Source organism: Astatotilapia calliptera, chromosome 11 (assembly GCF_900246225.1).
Source record: "Astatotilapia calliptera chromosome 11, fAstCal1.2, whole genome shotgun sequence".
Taxonomy (NCBI): Eukaryota; Metazoa; Chordata; class Actinopteri; order Cichliformes; family Cichlidae; genus Astatotilapia; species Astatotilapia calliptera.
The window spans coordinates 26,376,023-26,397,626 of record NC_039312.1 but is presented as its reverse complement, the minus strand read 5'-3'; the positions used below and the strand labels follow the sequence as shown (position 1 = coordinate 26,397,626).

Genomic DNA, 21,604 nt, shown 5'->3' with positions numbered 1-21,604 from the left:
GCCTACACTGCTAACCCTTCTGTGTGCTTCTGCTGCTGAGGAATTTGAATTGGACATATTAAGTTGGCAGAGCCCTAATGAGATGGATGGTATACATGGTAATTATCAACCCTCAACTGTGTGTTAACAGCAGACTCAAAGGCTCTCTGAGGAGAACAGCTACTGGAGCTATCACCAAAATCAGTCAGTCAGGATCACCTGAACATGTGTGCTCATATATTTGCATTTCTGCATTTCATGTTCGTTTGTGTATTTTCTTCTTTAGTCACAGCACACAGCTCTAAACGCTACTGGTTACTGAACAACGAAACAAAGTGTAGGATACTTCCCAGTTCCCTAGCAACCCCCCCCCCCCCCCCGTCTGGTTAGAAAAGTGGCAACAGTTTGTCATTGATGTCGTACAATTTGAGCCTGGACTTGTACTTAAAAAACATTTTTGTTCTGTTTTTGGAGCCTTGTTATTTTCGCGATGCTCTCTGGTCACAATTATACTCTTTTGTGGCGTACATACTGGCTGTTATGTGGGATAAAGTGTTTCAGAATTGGTGTTATAATACTGTACCCCGCAGACTGCACCTAGTGTTGTTCAAACACAATGGGTTAGTTCTTTGTTTTTCTTGTACAATTTTTTTTTCTTTATTACTGTATTTTCAGGACTGACTTCTCCCTCGCACCGTGTGTCCTTTTCAGATGTGACCTCAGCCAGGGTGAGTGGGTGCGCTGCAATGTGGATATTCAAAAGATTTGCCATTACCCAGTGTTTGGGCTGAAGGAAGGAACTCTGTACCAGTTCAGAGTACGTAGTGTGAACCAGGCCGGTGCAGGGCGCCCCTCCAAAGCCACGAAGCCCGTCGTCACTGCAGACCCCCTGGAACACACCAGGACTATGGGTAACACATTAAACATCAACACTGACATATAAAAAGCTTTAAAATGTGTTAATGTTGCTGGTTTTTCCTGCATCGTCTAATTTATTTGTGGAGTGAAATTTAAACCTGACCAGCAGAATACCTCAAGAGCTTTGTCTTTTTGGCGTCTGATATCATAAATAATGCCAAAGTATGCACAACAAATATGCACGAGTGCTTAAGTGGAGGAACTTTCCCCGATCAATTAGCAAGTGGAAAAAACACTCTCCTGAAATTCCATAAATTACTGAATCAGGCTTTGCGATGCAGTTGTATTTATTCCTTAATCATAATTAATTAATTGTTTGAGTTCATAAAAAAAGATAAAGAAATAAAGAAAATGTTCCCAGTCTCTAAGATGTCATTTTGTCTCTTGGGCAGCCTTGATGATGTAAGATCACAGGCACTAAAACTGTCCTATCAGTTAGCTGTCAGGTTCATGTACTTCATGTGGTTTGTAAAAATGGGGGAACTTGCATGACACATCAAAGTGTTTTTCTTTGGTAGAACTTTTGGATGTCTGACAAAAGATGCATAAAGATGCTTTTCTGGCTCTAGAGAAAGTTGATCTACTTTGAAAACCAAAAATGTAAGATTATAGAGTCAGAAGGAAGAAGAATTTCTTCTCATACCTTGAGATTTTCATCTGGACTTTACTGACTTAAATCTCTGACTAAACTGTTGGCTTTCAAGCTGCATTGTGGGTAATGAGAGGAAAACATGGCGTGTGCCAGAGTGAAAAGGTGTCAGTGTATCATTATTTCCTTCATTCAGACTAATGTTAGGTCACCTTTATTTATATAGTACATTTCAAACAAGAGCTGTTGACTCATAGCTCCACATGAACAGACTCCTGCTTCCTAGAAAAGATCCTTGAAGTTTCAGCACTTTTCTACATATTTCAATTTATGGTCTTTTGAGAGCCAGAGTCAAAGAAAGTTTAAATTCCTCCACTAAACATAGCAGACATAATCAAGCACTGTGGTTTGCAAATGCAGTTGCTCCATAAGTGCTATTGGAGGACAAATGCCTACCAAATCAGCACAATGGGTGGGTTTACCACTGTTATCAAGGGGTACTTTACATAGCTAGCACCCTGCCCCAAGGACAACAACTTAAAATACCTTTGGATTCAGGTGGATATGGTTGTCTCCAGTGAGTGATTAGAGAAAAAATATGTTCCCTCTCGCTTGTAGTTAGTTAGAGTGGACCTAATGGCAGAAAAAAGATAGAAATGCAGCTTAATCATTGGGCAATTCTGTCTGAAATCGGGCTCAAAATCGTATGCAGCTGTTAGGTTGTTGCTGACTGTGATCGCAGCATATGATTTACATTATTTTCGAACACATCAAGCCATTGAGCGACCCCTGCGCCTTTTCATGGAAGCATCTGCGTGCACTATGTATCCCCACTTATTTATTCAGGCTTTTCCTTTAATTTGTCACTCATCTGCATCTACAAATGACTACAGGGAGCATCAACAATGCATTATCAGTTCGTTCCTACTGTTTATTCACCTCATCTGCCTCAGTTGCCATGTTACACCTGCAAGGAAATCAGCACTACCAGAGAGAACAGATGTAGGTGTGCAGATTTAGATCTCACTTTGTAGAGCCGCGGGCTTTTGCAGTTGTTTCTCTGACAGCTTCTTAATTACATTGTGGGGTAGAACACATTATTTCCTAAAAGATTACGTATTTTAAAGCTTTTCTGTTTGGTCAACGGTGTAATGTTGGAATGAGCAATTAATAAGATGCGATGTGGATCGTGGAGTGTGTGCGTGCCTGTGTGTAACTGGGAGGACAGATGGACTCTGGTCAGATGCTGTGGATCATTAAACACAGATGAAGGACAGACAGAAGGCTGACTTGCCTCCGGCCTGCTCTCCATCCTCCCATGTCGGTCTAGCTCACTTCTTTGTGTCTCTCTGAGTCTGACTTTCTTATCAGTGGCTGCTCCTCTAACATTAATACAATAATATTGTTATCGCAAGCTCATATATAACTTCATTACCCTGGTACCACGTTCCTTTCTATCCTCTCTATCTTCAACCTATATCTATCTGTTTTGTTCTCCTTTCACAGTGGTTACAGTGGACAGAGGAAGGACCATTACTATCACAAAAGATGAACTGGAAGGTGAGAACCTTTATTTTTATTTCAGTGCATAATTTTGTCCGAAAAACAAGCCACTTGAACATTTTCCCCATTGATTTAAAACAGCATCCATGTTTTACCGGCACGCATGGTGCCTCCTTTATGCCTGCAGGATCCCTCGGGGTTTGTGGCTTAATGCATCTTCATATTATATTTAACAATGAGCTGCAGTAATTGTATGACTGTAGCAATGAGCATTTGCTCCATTTACAGAACTGAAAAGAATGAACAATCCCTGGCGGTGTCCTAGTAAATGCACATAATGGCTCGAGCTAGTGTGAATGCCTGTGAAGAGGGCTGATAACCTTGGCAATGTAACCCACGGACAGATAAAAAGGAAAGCGGGAGGAGGAATTTGTGTTTGTGGAGCCATCTAAAACATGTAGCACAGGGAGTCCATTTATACTCTCTTTATTGTGTTCTCCAGAGGAGGTTTAGAGCAGAAGGAGTGTATACATGTATAACAAAGAAGTGCATGTGTGCAGCTTTTAACAGAAGTGAAATGACATAGCACTGCAACATCCTGAACTTCTAAGATCAGTCTCCATCCAGACTGACTCTGTTGCAGTACACATAACTTCGGACACTCCCTTGTCCAGATTGTATGTTGTGTGTAGAATGAAGAATCAGAATATTTGAAAGGTTATATGCTGTAGAGCTGTGGGAGGGTTGGAGAGAAACTAAGCCGAATGAATGTGATGTATGTAGTTTGCTAATGCTGTCTCACTGACCTTTGTTCCTCTAAAATTAAACTTGGATCCCTTTTTTATTATTTATGATCTATAAAAAATTGTGACGTTTGGAGGTCTGACCTTTGTTTGACTTTTGAAGGTGGAGTGCATGGCATGAAAAGTTTGAGAGCCACTAAATTATGGTCTCTAAGTTCAATGAAAGAGGAAACTTTCTCCCTTATTTTGGCTTTCTGAAAAGGGGAGGCTAGCCTCCAGATTAGAAAAGTGAGCTAAAAAAGTCACAACCAAAACAGGATGTGACTTTTGTAGTTAATAAAAAAGGCATCTAACTCTTCCTTATTACTGAGTTTATGGTCTCAAGCTCTAGTTTCAAAGTCTTCTGTATTATGTAAGTTTACATTTAGAGTTGCATTTAAAGTTAAATATGTTGTAGATAAAATAGGGTATTGGAAAACTGTAAACTGAGAGAAACAGCTAGCTAGTTTTTATTAATTTCAACAAAAGCAAAATATAAAAATGACAGTGTACTTTTATAAGTGGCTTCATAAGTACTTTGAATCGATCCCGTTGAACTGCCAAGCTAATCTTGGCTTGATCTTCATCTTGGGGACCCTGATTTACAAAATCATACCATATCACCCTATTAGAGCACTTCGCTCTCGCTCTGCAGGCCTACTTGTTGTTCCTAGAGTATTTAAAAGTAGAATGGGAGGCAGAGCCTTCAGTTTTCAGGCCCCTCTTCTGTGGAACCAGCTTCCAGTTTGGATTCGGGAGACAGACACTATCTCTACTTTTAAGATTAGGCTTAAAACTTTCCTTTTTGCTAAAGCATATAGTTAGGGCTGGACCAGGTGACCCTGAATCCTCCCTTAGTTATGCTGCAATAGACGTAGGCTGCCGTGGGATTCCCATGATGCATTGAGTTTTTCCTTTCCAGTCACCTTTCTCACTCACTATGTGTTAACAGACCTCTCTGCATTGAATCATATCTGTTATTAACCTCTGTCTCTCTTCCACAGCATGTCTTTTATCCTGTCTTCCTTCTCTCACCCCAACCGGTCGCAGCAGAGGGCCCCGCGCTTCCCTGAGCCTGGTTCTGCTGGAGGTTTCTTCCTGTTAAAAGGGAGTTTTTCCTTCCCACTGTCGCCAAAGTGCTTGCTCATAGGGGGTCATATGATTGTTGGGTTTTTCTCTGTATCTATGAAGCGCCTTGAGGTGACTTTTGTTGTGATTTGGCGCTATATAAATAAAATTGAATTGAAATTGAATTGAATCTCGATGTTGTATTCATTATGTTTGAGGCCATATATTCATCAGCACTGTGCAAAGACTATAGGAGCCCAGGGTTTTAATGACCTCATATGATCACTGAAAAAAGAATTAAGGTTAAAGTTGGCATTGGTTTCACTTAGCAGACAAAGATGTCAGGTTGTAAGTTTTATGAAATTCATTTCAGTTTTATTTAAATAGCGCAAAGTCACAATGGTTACCTCAGAGAACTCTATATTACAGAGAACCCCCCCAAAATGAGCATGCACTTGGTGACAGTGGGAAGAAAAAACTCCATTTTAACAGGAAGAAATCTTCGCCACAGTTCCCAGACATGTATTGTTGTTCATTTCCTTTTGTGTACAGTATACACACCGTATGGGAGAAAACTTCAGTCTGCCATGTTGAATCATTACGTGTAAATAATAAAATGCTAAACACTTTTATGTTTGACATTTAAAGATGTGCTGCAGTCATCTTCTTTTGAACTGAGGTCAGGTGACTGACTTCACCAATCAGGTGCATTCCACTTACTGTCCCTAAATGCTCATTTTAGCTGCACATTGAACATAATTTTCCTACTGCTTGGTTGTTTAAAAAAAAAAAAAGAGTGCATTAAAATGACTATATTGTTTGGCTTCAAACAGAGTTTGATTAAGCACTTTAAGAGCCACAAAAATCAAATCATTTCCCTTAAATTAGCATATTCAACAGTCAAACAATACAGCATTGAATAAACAGATAAATGTTCAAAAGAAATGTAAATGCAAAAACAGTAAAGCTGCAAAGTACATAAACCATTTAGAGACCAAAAAATATTCACTGTGATTAACATCCCTCTTATGGACAATATTTGATCATTTGATTACCAAGTATTGTTGGCTTGTTGTGCAAGCCTGTGCTTTAAAACTCAGTCCTGGAGGCATTGTTATGCTCATTATGAAGCACATGTGTGGGGTTATTAGTGATGGCTTGGCTTTTACTGTGTACTTGTGTTTGTTTGTTTGTTTGTTTGTTTGTTTGTTTGTTTGTTTATAGAGCTCTATCAGGGATCTTTGGGTTCTTATAATAAATGTAAAACTGGTGTTAGTTGTTCTTTTAGCCTGTTCTTGTCTTTCTGGAGCAACAAATGAAAGAAATGCAAGCATGCATTAAATAGAGGAGGTGAAATATGTTATAATTACTCTCTCATCTACCCCGCTGAGAAAACCCGTACAACCACCGATGAGCCTGCTTAATAATATCTGTGTTCTCAGTAAACTTTCATTTCTCTTCACGTATACCACACAAATATGTGTATGTCTTCACAGTTTCACAGCATTCATTAAAAATAGTCCCCTCCCAGAAAATGGGTTTAAGGAGCCTATCATTGCTTTTGTCTGTCATCAGCAGATTTTACTACATGGCTTTATGGTTTTTTCCGTAACTGCTGCAGCACTACATGAATTTTTTTTTTAAAGCACAGTGTGTCCTGCTGCTCAGATACTCCTCTGTATACTAACAAAGGTTTGCTGCCTCTACCATCCCTCTCTCTTCACTACTCTTTCAGCTGTGGAGCTCTTCTCTGATCCACACTGCAGCTCTACAAACTCTACAAGGAATACAAACGTGCAGAGACAGATGGGACACTTCTGGCTAAACCTGAACACTTCTATTGTCCTTGAATCATTTGGAGTGTCACTGAAAGTATTTGACTACATGTTATCTGCTATACTTAGGTATTAGAAAAGGAGGTGAGACTGGGGTAGCCAGGTGCTGTGCACACATTCAGCAGCAAAGCATTTTAAGAGAAAGAGAATCAAACGCAGCTTCTCAGCCAACACTTTTTTGGATTTTCATTCTCATTGACCTTGTTCTAACTTTTGCATTTGTCATCCTCCGCCTCCTACTCCTGTCTTTGCTCTCTAGGTCGAATCAAAGCTCCTTTTCCTCCCACAAATGTCCACGCCTGCGAGGTGAGCGACACCTACGTGGTGCTGAGCTGGACCGAGCCTGAACCCAGAGGCAGGGAGCCGCTCACCTTCTACGTGGAGCGGGTCAGTCACGGCACATAAATATTCATATTACAACAACTTAGAAGACTCTGATTGGCTGCAGGCCTCCCCGAGGGTCTTGGTTAAACTTCTTTCATCTTATGAGCTCATAAGTGAAGTTTTAGTGCATCTACTAAAAATCATTTTTAGATCAATTACATCTGAACATAATTTAAACTTGGAGAAACATCTCCAATCTTTGTAGCAGCCAGTAGAAAATCTCCTCACAGCGACTTGAAACTGGTCACTATAACATATCAGAGGTTTATTATCAAGCTGATTTGTTTTGATCCGCTATTTGAAAAAGTGGCCTGCTCTGGGAGTCAGGGTTAATCTGAAGTCATGTGATATGTTGTCTGAAGAACTGCAAACTAAAATCGCAATGATAACTGTTCATGCCAGAAGAGGAGAAAAACTGAAAGATGAGGATATCATGATTAGATTTTAGATTTCTAAGATGGCTGGATAATTGAGATAAACTTATACAGTTTAATTTACAAATCTGAGAAATGAGACTGATTACCTTCTGTGAAGTTTTACAAATTGGCTTTTATTTCATTTTAAAAAGACCTGCCTCTGAATTAAAAATATATGCATATGTGGGAAATGGACAGCAGTAAAATGTTAAACATTCATTTGAGCCGAAGCTCCTTAACTCCATAATTATAGATTAAGAAAATGTAATGGGCCTGTGTAAGTTGAAAACCCAGCAGAATTTTCACCAGAGTCTGCAGCTTCTGCACTTTACGAAGCAGTATATCATGTTTCAGCTAATTGCTTCCATTTTACTGCAGCTTTAGTGTTTTGGTTCAGTCTCGAGTCACATAGCATCACACATCATTGTTGCCTGCAGCATGCATACAGCTGTTTTTAGCAACAATAGACTTGATGTACTTTACCTACTCTGTACCAAACAGAATACAATGATTGCATCTAGCTGGCAACCACAGTATTCAGCAACTTAAAACCTCAGCAGACGACAGAGAGCAATCCAGACCTGATAGAGCAGTGATTTTTATACCTTCAGGTTTCCAACAAAAGTTTCATGTTGCTCTGTAGATGCTGGATTAATAGTTCCATCTTAAGGAAGCGATGATCCAGAAAACATCTACACTTTTAAGATTTCTGAACAAACACGCACCTACTACGGTAAAAGACATTAAAAAATATCTACATTTAAATTACAATTAGATATAAACTCACCTGGCTACTCTAAGTAAATCTTTTCAAGTTCATATATCTACGTTTATCACATTGCAGCATCTAAATGCATTTAGATGCTCGCAATCACAGAATTGGGAAGAAAGGGAATTTAAGTGACTTTAAACATGGAATAGTTGTTGTCACAAGATGGGCTGGTGTAAGTATTATAGAAAGTGCAAATCTACTTGGATTTTCACACAAAACCAGCCCAGTTGTTTAAAGAGAATGGTCTGAAGAAAAAAAAGAAAATGTCTAGTAAGTGTCAATTCTCTGTGTGGAAATATCCTGTTGATGCCAGAGGCCAGAAGACATTGGCTGAAACTCACAGCAAGGCAACAGAAATTCAAATAACCATTCCCTATAACCAAGTTATGCAGAAGAGCTTCTCTGAACAATCAATATGTCAGACCTTGAAGCACATTGGCTCAGCAGAAGACCACATGGTGTGGTGCTTCTTAACAGCACATGTCTATCACTCTATGACCACAGTGTACACATTTTCACAATGCTCATGCCATCTAAACTGGGTTCTTTAATACTACAGTGAGTTAAATGGCTGTGCTTTGAATCATGGATGTGTTGCTGATAAACTGCAGCATCTGTGTGATGCTATCACGTCAATATGGATCAAACTCTGTTACAGTATGCAGCAACACACTGTATGAATTCACAAAGAGGACCCAAAATGCAGACACCAGGGAACGTGGAACAAACCTTTAATGTTGACAGAAAGCGAGCCGTTTATTCAAGTTGGTAAAACATTACAAAACAAAAGGCAGACGTGAAACTAAACAGTAACCTAAACTGGGGAAACTAAAGATAAACATAAAACAACCAAAACATGAAACCTGACTTGGATACAAAGATACCTGGGGCCCGTTCTTCGTACGTCGCTTACTACATCCAAGATCAAATGACACATCCAAGACCAAATCATCGCGCTAACCGTGAGTTCGCTAATCCGGTTCGCCGAACACACCTGCTGTTGACGATTAGTACAGCTGGATGAAGTAATGTGAGATCACTGGGTGTCGTAAAAGGGTCTACGCATCGATAGTAGAAACATTGATCGGCAACCCTCTGATTGGTCGGCGAAAATGTCGAAGGAGCGCGCTCAGCTCGGTATTTTTCGGCAGCAGAGCAAGAACTCTTGATTGAGGGATTTCAGGAGTTTCAGAGTTTAATTAAAACGCAAGGGAACACTGCAAAGGCTGCAAAAGCAAGGAGAGAGGGCTGGCAGAAAGTTGCTGACAAATTAAACTCGTAAGTAATTTAATAATAACAATAATAATGGAGTGGATTGATATAGCGCTTTTCAAGGCACCCAAAGCGCATGACAATGCCACTATTCAGTCACTCTCACATTCACACACTGGTGGAGGCAGCTACAGTTGTAGCCACAGCTGCCCTGGGGCAGACTGACAGAAGCCAGGCTGCCATATCGCGCCATCGGCCCCTCTGGCCAACACCAGTAGGCGGTAGGGTAGATTTATCATATCACACTATATTACCCAATATTATATTACATTATATTATATTATAATATGTTATATTATATCCCCTTTCACATTAGAGCCACAACAGGACCCACTAGAACATGGGAACAAGTAAAAGTGAAATATAAGAGTATTCTACAGAATGGTAATATTTATCACTTATATTGCTTTTAGTCTCTTGGAAAGAGACCCTGAAATAATCTGTTTGTTTGTTCATAACAGCAACCAAGAAAAGGGCAGAGCACAAAAAGACAGGTGGTGGTCCTGCATCCCCTCGTCAACAAGTTGGTTAAGTAAATAATACCCTCACGGGAAAATCGATATCTCTCAATGAGCACACTGTCGCGCTGAGAATCAGAATCAGAATCAGAATCAGAATGGGTTTATTGCCAGATGTTGAGGTTTACAACATTAGGAATTTGCTGCGGTGCTTCAGTGCAAACAATAAGAATTAAAGTGCTATGTAGAAAGAAAGATATGTGCATGAGATATACATGAGAATAAGAATTAAGAGTGCTACGTAGAAGGATATATACATGAGTGCAGGTGGTGATCAGTGCCAGACATGAAATGATGCAGTGACACAGCGTAGGGTCATGTGTTAGTGGCGGGGACAGTCAAGTGGTTATTGTTCATGTGTCCAACAGCAGAGGGGAAGAAACTGTTCTTGTGGCGAGAGGTTCTGGTGCGAATGGACCGGAGCCTCCTGCCTGAGGGGAGCAGGTCAAACAGACTGTGTCCAGGGTGAGAAGGGTCAGCTGAGATCCGGGCTGCACGCCGCAGTGTCCTGGAGGTGTACAGGTCCTGCAGAGATGGGAGTCTGCAGCCAATCACCTTCTCAGCAGAGCGCACAACACGCTGCAGTCTCTGTTTGTCCCTGATAGTGGCTCCAGCGTACCACACGGTGATGGAGGAGGTGAGGATGGACTCGATGATTGCAGTGTAGAACTGCATCATCGTCCGTGTTGGCAGGTTGAATTTCTTCAGCTGCCTCAGGAAGTACATCCTCTGCTGGGCTTTCTTGATGACGGAGGTGATGGTGGGCTCCCACTTCAGGTCCTGGGTGATGGTGGTACCCAGGAAGCGGAATGAGTCCACAGAGGTGATGGGGGTGTCAGTCAGGATGATGGGGGGGAGTGGGGCTGTGTGCTTCCTGAAGTCCACAATAATCTCCACTGTCTTCTGGCCATTCAGCACCAGGTTGTTGTGGCTGCACCAGGACACCAGACGTTCAACCTCCCTCCTGTAGGCAGACTCATCCCCGTCAGAGATGAGCCCAATGACGGTGGTGTCATCTGCGAACTTGATTAGCTTGACAGACTGGTGGGTGGAGGTGCAGCAGTTGGTGTACAGGGAGAAGAGCAGAGGAGAAAGAACACAGCCCTGAGGGGAGCCGGTGCTGATGGTCCGGGAGTCCGAGACATTCTTCCCCAGCCTCACGTGCTGCTTCCTGTCCGTCAGGAAGTCAGTGATCCACCGGCAGATGGGATCAGGCACATTCATCTGGGAAAGCTTGCCTCGGAGATGGTCTGGAAGGATGGTGTTGAAGGCAGAGCTGAAGTCCACAAACAGGATCCTGGCGTAGGTTCCTGGGGAGTCCAGATGCTGCAGGATGAAGTGTAGGGCCATGTTGATGGCGTCGTCTACAGACCTGTTGGCTCTATATGCAAACTGCAGGGGGTCCAGGAGGGGGGCCGTGAGGGTCTTGAGATGGGAGAGAACTAGGCGCTCAAATGACTTCATGACCACAGATGTCAGAGCCACGGGTCTGTAGTCATTTAGTCCAGTGATCCTAGGTTTCTTGGGGACAGGGATTATGGTAGAGGACTTGAAGCAGGCAGGCACATGACATGCCTGCAGTGAGGAGTTGAAGATGCCAGAGCTAAAGGATCCTGTCTATCCCGCAATATACGCTGAATTCTGGGGACTCTCCTCATCAATCTTGCACCTTCCGCAATGGGCTGCTCGCATAAACGGACAGGACATGGCTGCGACAGACTTCCCAAATCCACCTTCGCTTTTATAGCCGTGGTCTCCCATCTTGATTACACGAAGTAATTTGCAATTACTACTCTGAAATATGAATTACATCTGTAATAATCACATACATGTAATAGAATGTTAATAGTACATTTCCCTTTTTTAGGAAATGACCTGTATGTATCTGTGTGACATCAATAAAAGGATCAAGTGCTGCATTATCTTTAGTTACACTGATGTTATTTATTTATGGTGAAACAGTGGTGGAATATCGCTGTTGCTTTTGTATAAATGAAGCGGACATACCTGCGTGGCCGCGATCTAATCCTGTTTACATAAAGTAAACCTGCTCCCGAGCAGGTTTACGCTTACGGCTCTGTTGCTATGACAGCAAGTCCCGGATGAGCTTCGGGGAACCGAACGATCCAAGATCACGCGAAATCGTCAACAATCAAATCCAGCTAACTTACTTAGCGAGGTACGAAGAATGGGCCCCAGGAATATGGAAACATGGCACAAAAGACAACACATGACCTGACAATGAATGAACAGAAACACACAGACTAAATACACACAAGGGCGATTAGGGGATGTGGAAACACACGGGGAAACAGCTGACACTAATCTGACATAACGAGACAAAGGAAGCACACTGACATAGGACACGGACCTTCAAAATAAAACAGGAAACATGAGACGCAGACATAGCAATGCAAACTTGACACATAAGACACACAGCATGAAACACATAAAGGGTGAGAGAAACTTAAATACAGGGGTAGAAAAACACAAAGAGAATCTAATAAACAAGTGTACTTAGTTAACCTAAAGAACTTAAACATAAACATCAAAATAAACTAAAACTTAAAACGCTAGTTCAGTAGACCCAGGAACGTGACAAAATCTCTGAGGAATCTTTCCAGTACCTTGTTGAATTCGAGTCACAAAGACCTGAGACACTTCTGAAGGCGAATGGGCTCCAATCCAAGTTTCTAGTGTATATAATGCTCTCTCATATATGAATACTTACACGTATCCAGCTAACCACAGTTGCAATTAGTAATACCTTCACATCCAGTGAACACAAGAATCAGTGTTCTTGCATCAGTACTTCCCCCTTGTTTTGTTTGGGAAGTCCGGAGCTGGAACGTGAGTCAAATTAACAGCAGGCTGCTGACAACAGCACTAATTAAACAGACAGAAGGAGAAGAAATACACACCCACATATACTGCGGTGTTGTCAGTTTAGCTGAAACTTTACCATCTTATTAAAAACAAGCAGACCTTGATGTTGCTCTTACATGCCACATATTCTGGCATCAGGAGTTGTGTTTTTTTTTTTTTGCTTGCATGCAGAGATTTTTTCTAGTGATTGGTTGTTGGCTGGATGTGTTATCTAAAAGGCTTTGTTTGGTTTAAAATTAGTCATGCATCTAATCCAGCAACCTTTTAAAAAAAAAAAATTTTCAGAGGCATTATCGGGGATGTCAAAAAAGTTTTCTCCAACATATTGGAGTGTGTGGACAGCCCCTGGCCTTTACAATAGTAGGAGGCCTAAAGGCTCTCTAATATCAGCCCAGGCACTGAACAGCTTCTAGCTCCAATAATCAAAAAAACTGCCACAGGAAATAGATCTTTATTGAAGCTTTATAAGTTACTGAGGTAATAAAACTGTCAAATCTGTCACAGGCATCTGAAATTACTAAAAGTCTACAGCTTCACTTCCTCTTATATAATGAAGAGAACATTCAAATATCATATTCGCCCTTGAGCAAGCACTTTATAATCACTGATCTCTGGGAACATACCCGTTTCTCACCGGAGACTTGGGGAAAGAAATGATGGCAATACAGAGCAGGACAACAGCTACGTTAATGTAGCCTATAATGTAGACACTGCATGATGATGGCTAATTGACAAAGATGAAAAGGAAAAAAATTCAAGATGACAAACTGGCGGTCTACAATTTGCATACCTACCCATCTGTCTTCTTTTTAACTTTTTCCTGGCATATTGTTCCTTTTTTCATATTTCTGCCTTTCTAAATCAAAGTATCACTGTCTGTCACTCCAAACTGTGCAGATTGAATCCACCTGCATATTTTAAGGATCCTGAATTATGAAGATGTCCTTGAGATAGACAGCACTTTGGAAATTAATCTAATTCCCCACCTGTTTCAGTCCCTGACAGGAAAAAACAGCTGGGAGATGGTGAGTCTGGACATGGTGGTAAACTCTCCCAGGTTCCCAGTATTTGACCTGGTGAAGGGCAAGCAGTACTACTTCAGAGTGCGTTCAGTCAACAAGTATGGTGTCAGTGATCCCTCTGAGCCGAGCACACCGATCTCCCTCGGAAAGGCACAAGGTGAGATTAAATATGTTATGTACCGGTAGCCATTTATTACTCTGCCTCTTGTAAAGGTCACTTAGATTTTAAAGAGTGCCGTCATTGTTCAGCATTTCCACACTGAACTGTATTTCTCCTACTCTACATGTTCACTCATACAGTAATTTTACAAGAGAAATGATGTGGCTATATTTATCTCGGTTTTCAGTGGTTTAATAGATTATCTGGATTTCTTATTGAGAACAGATCACAGTACAATATTGAGGGCTCGATAGGAATAATTTATCAACCATATAATTATCATTTTAAATAAATGACAGTATGAGACGTATCTTATGGGTCTAATAACATTACCATAACACACAAATCCTTGTCTGTGTTGTTAGTGTCTTTGGCCACTGACTTCGCATGTTGGCGCACAGATACTTCTCGGGCCCCTGCTGCTTCTTATCGGTATCTGATGTTGTTGCGTGGTCAAGTTGCCTAGCAACCACTTAGCATCAGGATAAAATGAGGCGTTCTGTTTCTAGCACTTAGACTCATTATAAAAGCATTGGATCCTTTTTTATCTGACCAGAATAACATTTAATTTATATCTACAAAACTACAAAACATTTTGCATTATATATAATATAACGTCATTAAGTTGCCTAGAACACATCTATGTGGGGGGGGGGGGGGGGGGGGGTAACATACATGCCTACCAATGACCTAAAATGACCTATTTTTAGCATATAAGCAATACCTACCTGCCTTATTTTTACTTTTCTCAATGTGATTGAATGTATCAATTCAACAACACAGCAGAAGCAAGCCAAACAACAATACTGAAACATGGCCATGCACTACTTTTTTATTTTAACAGAAAAAAACCTGAAATTAGTGCTAAGGTTTTTATTTTCATTCCTTCAGTGCTTGGTTCATAGAATTCGTGAAAGTTTCTTGCAAAAAAAAAGTAAAGTTTTCAGTAAGTGGTTCTGAACAACTTTGTATGTACCCTTGTGCTCTAACAAATGTGTTGAGTGCATTTTCTTCCTCTTAAAATATTTAGTTCAGTGGAATGTTCCCAAAATTTGGAGGTACCCCCAGTGGAGGTGGAACAAAGTAAAGCGGTGTTTTTGATAACCTCTAAGGTTTCCCACATATGAAATGGATTATTGTATAAAAAAAAACATTTCATTGCAAAGTGGCAGATGTTTTGGAACAACCCATAAATAAAAGAGAAAAAGAGAAAAGGGGTCCTCTACATGTCTGAAAATCAGAATGTGAATATCTTGATGCACAACAATAGGTATAATTTTATATTGTACCTATATATGAATATATGATGAGCTATTCATTTACTTTTTGGCAGACCTGCCCCAGAAACACCGACCAGGGTTGGCTGGGCAGATATCACTTGTTAAATCCAAGAATATGTGATATGTAACTGTAGCAGTAAAAAGTAATGATATTGTAAGTCCACGTAAAATAATATTTCTCTGCCTTATATACCAGTAGTGTGTTTTCTTTCCTTTTAAGGGTAGATTTTTTACAGTTATTACTATGCACCCTATAGAATCCAGTGTTTTATGTGCAGAAAACTGCCAGTAGCTACTGGGAAAAACAAAAGTCATCTTCCTTTTTTGGTTGCACAGTGATTTTTCATTTTCCCAGAAGATTTCATACCCAGTGGCTTAAAGCTGCATGGTGAAAGCAAGGTTTAGAACCAGTCTAAACACCAGGGGTGCCAGTGTTATATTATGAAACCAGAAGTTAAATTATAATAAGTCCTTCCATCTCCTACCTCTTATCCAGTTCAGGGTTGTGTGGTAGTTTATCCCAGCTGACGTGGGGCAAGAGGCAGGGTACGCTCTCGACAGGTTGGTTATCAGAGAGATAAGGAGAGACAACCATTCATGATCACGCCTTTGGCCAGTGTTAGAATCACCCAGAGAGAGCCCACACAGGCATTTCTAGGACCTGTAGATCAAGTGTAGGTGTGTGTGAGTGCATGTGTGTATACACAAGACAAACAAGACAGGGAAGCAATGATAGAGTCCTTGAATTATAATGCTACTCTAGATTATTTCAGTATAGAAAACAACAAAGTTACTTCAAGCTCTACTGTGGGCCAACTCCTGAGGAGATTATTGACAGAAAAATAGGTGTTTTCTATCTTGTAGTCAGTTTTCCTTTTACCATTTTAAGTTTCGTGGTTTTAGTTGATATTTTTTTTGTTTATTATCTGATTCCCACCAGCTGTGCCAGTTCCACCTCACTCTGTCATGGCAATTAGAGACACAGACACCTCTGTGCTGGTGCAGTGGCAAGAGCCCAAAGACAAAAACGGCATCCTGGGATATTATCTGTACTACAGTGAAGCTGGCAAACACAACTGGAAGACAGTTAACAACAAGCCCTTTGCTAAAAACAGGTATGTGGGTAAAATGTTAGTATGAATAAAATTAAGTTATAGTGACAGTCAAAATGATCTCATTTCATAGGCCATTTCCAGATAATTATAAGTGATATGCATGATAAATAAAGGTTATTATAGTTAACAAAAACTAATATTAAAACTCACAGTGGATATAAAAAGAAATTGAATTAAATTAAAATAAAACACAAACTTTTTAAGTGTAAACAGATGTTTCTTTAATTTAGCAGAAACACTGAAAATAACATCAATATTACTTTCAGATTTCTTTAGTCTTACTTTTAGCATTGGTCAAATTTGTTATGACAGCTTGTCTGGTGAGCCTTTGATGGGAATATTTATTGAGGCTTTAGACACCTAAGAGACTGCTTTCAAAAAGTTCTTTCTTTTCATTTTACATCTATAGTAATTGTTCTAAATCCTGCCTCTGGCCCACCTCACATGAATACTTAAAAAGACTAAAACTACACTGAAATTAGACTACAACTAAGTATGTTCAAACTGCAAAAGCTAACTGAAATCAGCAAATCAACTCTGGAAATGAACTGAATTAAAAACATAAAGTCAAAAAGAAATAGAAATGAATATCATAGAAAATGCACAACTGCAATATATGTGATTTGAACATAATCTCTCCTCAGGTTTACAGTCCATGGCCTCAAGACTCGGAAGGACTACGTGTTTAGAGTAAAGTGTGTGAGCCGAGCAGGAAACAGCAGCTATTCAGATGAGTCTCAACCCATCATGGTCAAATCAGCCATTCGTAAGCATGCCTGCCAGACAAAAACATAAAATACTAAATATTTTGTAAATATTTTGTAATTCTGTTATTGAGCATCTAACTCAGAGCACTCACACTATATTATAATGTTTAAATGGCAGTGAGTGCTGAGTATGTTCAGGGGTTTCTTTGGTATACAGTTGTGATATGCATATGCTAATCATAGGCATGAATGTCATAATAATTTGGAGATTTTAATGATTTCTTTTAACATCTGACATAATTCAACCTGGATATTTGACCACTCTTTTTGGCAGAATTGGTGGAGTTTAAATTGGTTGGCTTCTTGGTTTTTAAGTGGAGTTCACAAATTTTTAATAGGGTTGAGGCCAGGGCTTTGAGAAGGCCGTTAGTGAAGTGTAAAGTTAGCCTAAGGGCAGCTACACATTTCAGTTGATCTTCAAGGTGTTGATTTTAGAGCAGGGTTTTCTGTCTTAGTCAACATCCTCTCCATGGTGATGTAGACCTCCAGCAGTGCCAGCTCCTGTGGCTTGAGACTCGGTGGTTCCTGGGTTGTCTTGAACATCCCAATCAGTTTCCTGTCACCTGAAGGTGACCGTTTGAGTCTTCTTCCAAGCAAAGTGATGATTCATCCAAATGAGTTGTACTTATGTACAGTTGTTTTTACTGATAATCTTAGAATCTGTTGCAGTTGTTTACAAATGGCTCCTTCACAACTTGTTTAAATCTGCAATTCTGCTTAGATCTTCACTGAAATCCTCAGATTTCCCCATGGATCTGATCGGTCAATTGAATAAGTGCCGTCTAATAAATCATTTTCAATGTTAGAAAAGAGAAACTGCCAGCTGAAGTCAATCAAGATCAATAACGTGAAGTTAATCGGCCTTTGTATTGTCATTTAAAAAGACACTGTAGAACCTTCAGCACCACTTATTAAAAGATTTAAGTGAATGTATGTGTATTTTTCAGCCTCTATGTATAATTTTGACCATGTGTGGATTATAGAAAATCCAAAACAAATTCAAACTTCTGCCCTCAGTTATTAAAGTTCTACGCTGTGAAAACACTCCACTCTGGATTTCTTTGACCTGGTCAATCATTAAAACACCAAATTATCATGACATTCATGCCCATAATGTGTGTTTGTAAACTTCTCATCACAGTTAAATTTTTTTTTTTTTTTTTGCTTTTTCTCAGCTTTCACTCAGTCTTGGTGGAATGGGTTTTTGTTTTTCACTGGTAGTTTTCATTTGCAGCCTCACGAGTCCTCCCCGTTAATGCATATGCACTGTAAAGCAGGACAATGAAAGGCTTCCAACATTCACCCTACATTTGTTATTTGGTGTCCTCCACATAGTTGCAGCATTTTAGGTAGTGCAAAATCATTTTTAGGAAATATTTAACAAAGAAGGCAGAGAAATCAAAGCTTGCATTAATATAGCACATCACTGTTCACTGCTCTTGTTATCATATCTAACGGAAATTGTGATCCTGTCACATAACAGTCTATATGTTTTGTCAAGTAAGCTCTACCAAATGACTAATCCGGTAGAGACTGACTATACATGAAAAGCCACTGACCCTTCTTGCAGTCTCAGATAATATGCTTTCTGCAGCCTGCAGTATAGTAGAGTTATGACTCATTTCGCTTGGCACTCACTGTCAGAATAATCTCACATCTATTCTGCTACTCTACCATTACCTGTGGGATAATAGCTTGAATCCAATTCTTTGTGAGGAATGCATTTTTGTCAAATAGAATATGAGGTGAATATTTATTTTGTTATCATTGGAGAAAGTCTAATGTAGGCCTAGAGTTGTGAGATTGAAAATTTGGACAGAAGCTGTTGTCGGCCAGAGAGTTATTGGCATTTTTTGGTCTATTTAGCAAGAAGGAGTGCCTGCTGAGACTTTCTCATCTATATGTATTTTTTTCCCCAATTCCTTCTGCTTGTCCAGATGTTCCTTCTGCTCCCTCTGCCATCGTCCTTCTGCTATGCACTGGGTCAGAGATGGTTTTGGGCTGGAGGGCTCCGTTCTCTGACGGGGGAAGCCCTGTACGTGGCTACTATCTGGACCAGAAGGAAAAGGGCATGGAAATATGGAGAGAGGTCAACGTCAAACCTGTCAAAGAGCGCCAGTTCAAGGTGGGTAATACTGAAAGTTTTGGACCATTTCTCTGAAATTTAAGTGCTGACTTAGGTGATGGTCTGGTTACAGTTACAGACACAGGCACAGTTTTGGGATTTCAGTGAAATGTCTGCTGTCAACCAGACTGGCACAGAAAGCAGAGCAGACTTTGCAATGCAGTTTTTAAAGACACCATTTTTCTCCATTTAAAATGATAAGTTAACATTAGAAATTCTTTATTTAACCCATTTTGGGAAATTCCTATGTCACAGGAGAATATAGTATTATTATTATTATTATTATTATTATTATTATTATTATTATTATTAATAATAATAATAATAATAATAATAATAATAATAATAATAATAATAGTGTAAAATATTTTTTAAAAGAATATATGGACTGGTTCTTGTATAGCGCTTTTCTACTCTACCAGAGCACTCACTAACCCATTCATCTCAACATTTTATTCCACACTTAGATGGATGCATCCGAGTGCAAGTTGGTGTTAGTATCTTGCTCAAGGATAGTTGGCATACAGCCTGAAGCAGCCAGGGATCAAACTAGCAACCTTCCAATGCATAGACGACCTGCGCTACCTGTTGAGCTACAGCTACCCTGACAAAGTAGCAATGTCAATACTTTTTGTAAATGAAAGGAAACATGATTACGTGCCAGACAGATATGTTGGATTGTAGTGTTATTGCATTTGCTTATCATCGTGGCAGCTAAGCTGAATCAGTCTGTTAGGTAAGGGGTGCGGCTGCTGCCTGTCCAGCAAGTGCTGTGGAGGGTGGTCAGCACTATCCATGATGGAGAGCAGTTTGTTCAGTGACCTCGTCACCACCACAGCCTTAAAAGTGTCCAGTTTACAGCCAGTCACAGAGTCGGTCTTCCTGATCAGTTTAGTCAGTCTGTTGTTGTCACCAGGTTTTACGATGCTTCTCTAGCAGACCACAGTTAAGCAGACTGCACTTTCCACAGCTGACTGATCTCCAATATTTTGCTGTACATGTTGAAGGATCTCAACTTCCTTGGGAAATAGAGCTCATCCCCTTTTTATAGTCAATTGCTGTGTACAGTTGTAATTTTTTTAAATTAGAAAAATGTCAAACTGTTTGGATGGATTGCTTTTAAAAATGTCAAGACATCGGCGTCCTCTTTAGCATGCGGCACGATTTAGCACCAAGATTGGTTCAACACTGATTCCAGTCTTGTCTGTGCTAATTAGCAGCTAAGACAGTAAGCCTAGAGCTTTAAGGTAGAATGCCAACATGGTAAAACGTGTACCTGCAAAACAGCAGGCTGGTATTGTTTTCATTGTTGTTATTATGATATATTCATACAGTCATCAAACATTGTACAGTTAGTATGGACAGCATAAACAATACAAAAGTGCTAGCGTTATGCAGTGTTTCCTTATGTCAGCAGAAAATAAGTTTGCATGTTTTCCACTTACTGACAGCAGCCGAAAAACAAAAAACATGCTGTTATACTTTGGATGAAAATAAAAAAAAGAATAAGTGCACGGAGAGATTTCTAGTCACTTGCTAGTCCTTGAATTAAGGACTTTTATAATAATAACAATAATAAAAGTTATTTCTGGATTTTGCAGTTGCCTCTAAATAATGGCAATAACGGCCAAAGCTCCCTCATCCGCACTGGCTGTGTCACTAGGCAACAAGCAGTGTCCATGGAGACCCAGAGGAAAGTTAAATCTTTAACCTGTCTCAGAGAGATTACAGGTGCTCTGTAATTAGACATTGTGCAAATGTGTTATGTGTGAGTGGCTGTTTTTAGCTCCTGGGAAAAACAAAGACAAAGCCAATTAGAACGAAAATGACTGTGCCACCATAAATCAAGATTAGACCCGCGTGTTGCAAAGTGCAGACTTTTGAGGATTGGAGACCCCTTTTGCTGAAGAAGAAACCCTGTGATGAGAACATGCAGCGCCCCCTTTTGGACTAAACAAGCCTTTTCAACATTGCATGTTCAAGAAGCACAGAATCGGCGTGAGCCTTCATTTGAATCAAGTTGCTGGCTTCCTGGATGCAAATTAGAGTCATTAGAACATCGATTGTGCTGCAATTTTGAGCTCAGGGCTGCTTTTCTGTCTGGAGCTGTGCTCATGATTTTGGTTTGGAAGCTTCTTTGCTTTAGCTGTCACAAAGGACCATCAGGAGCCCATTTTAGAAGACAAAAACAGACTTTAACCTCCTGTTTTTCT

At 40.1% G+C, this 21,604-nt stretch overlaps 1 protein-coding gene across 3 annotated transcripts in view; it reads left to right on the top strand.

The window, feature by feature from the left end:
* myom3 (myomesin 3) overlaps positions 1–21,604 on the top strand; it is a 94,507-nt gene that overhangs the window by 50,817 nt on the left and 22,086 nt on the right. For all 3 annotated transcript variants that reach the window (XM_026183599.1, XM_026183598.1, XM_026183597.1), the window contains exons 12-18: positions 691–890; positions 2,993–3,046; positions 6,934–7,061; positions 13,918–14,101; positions 16,325–16,499; positions 17,144–17,265; positions 19,204–19,391. In XM_026183599.1, coding sequence (XP_026039384.1) covers positions 691–890; positions 2,993–3,046; positions 6,934–7,061; positions 13,918–14,101; positions 16,325–16,499; positions 17,144–17,265; positions 19,204–19,391 — 1,051 coding nt within the window. The remainder of the gene's footprint in view (positions 1–690; positions 891–2,992; positions 3,047–6,933; positions 7,062–13,917; positions 14,102–16,324; positions 16,500–17,143; positions 17,266–19,203; positions 19,392–21,604) is intronic.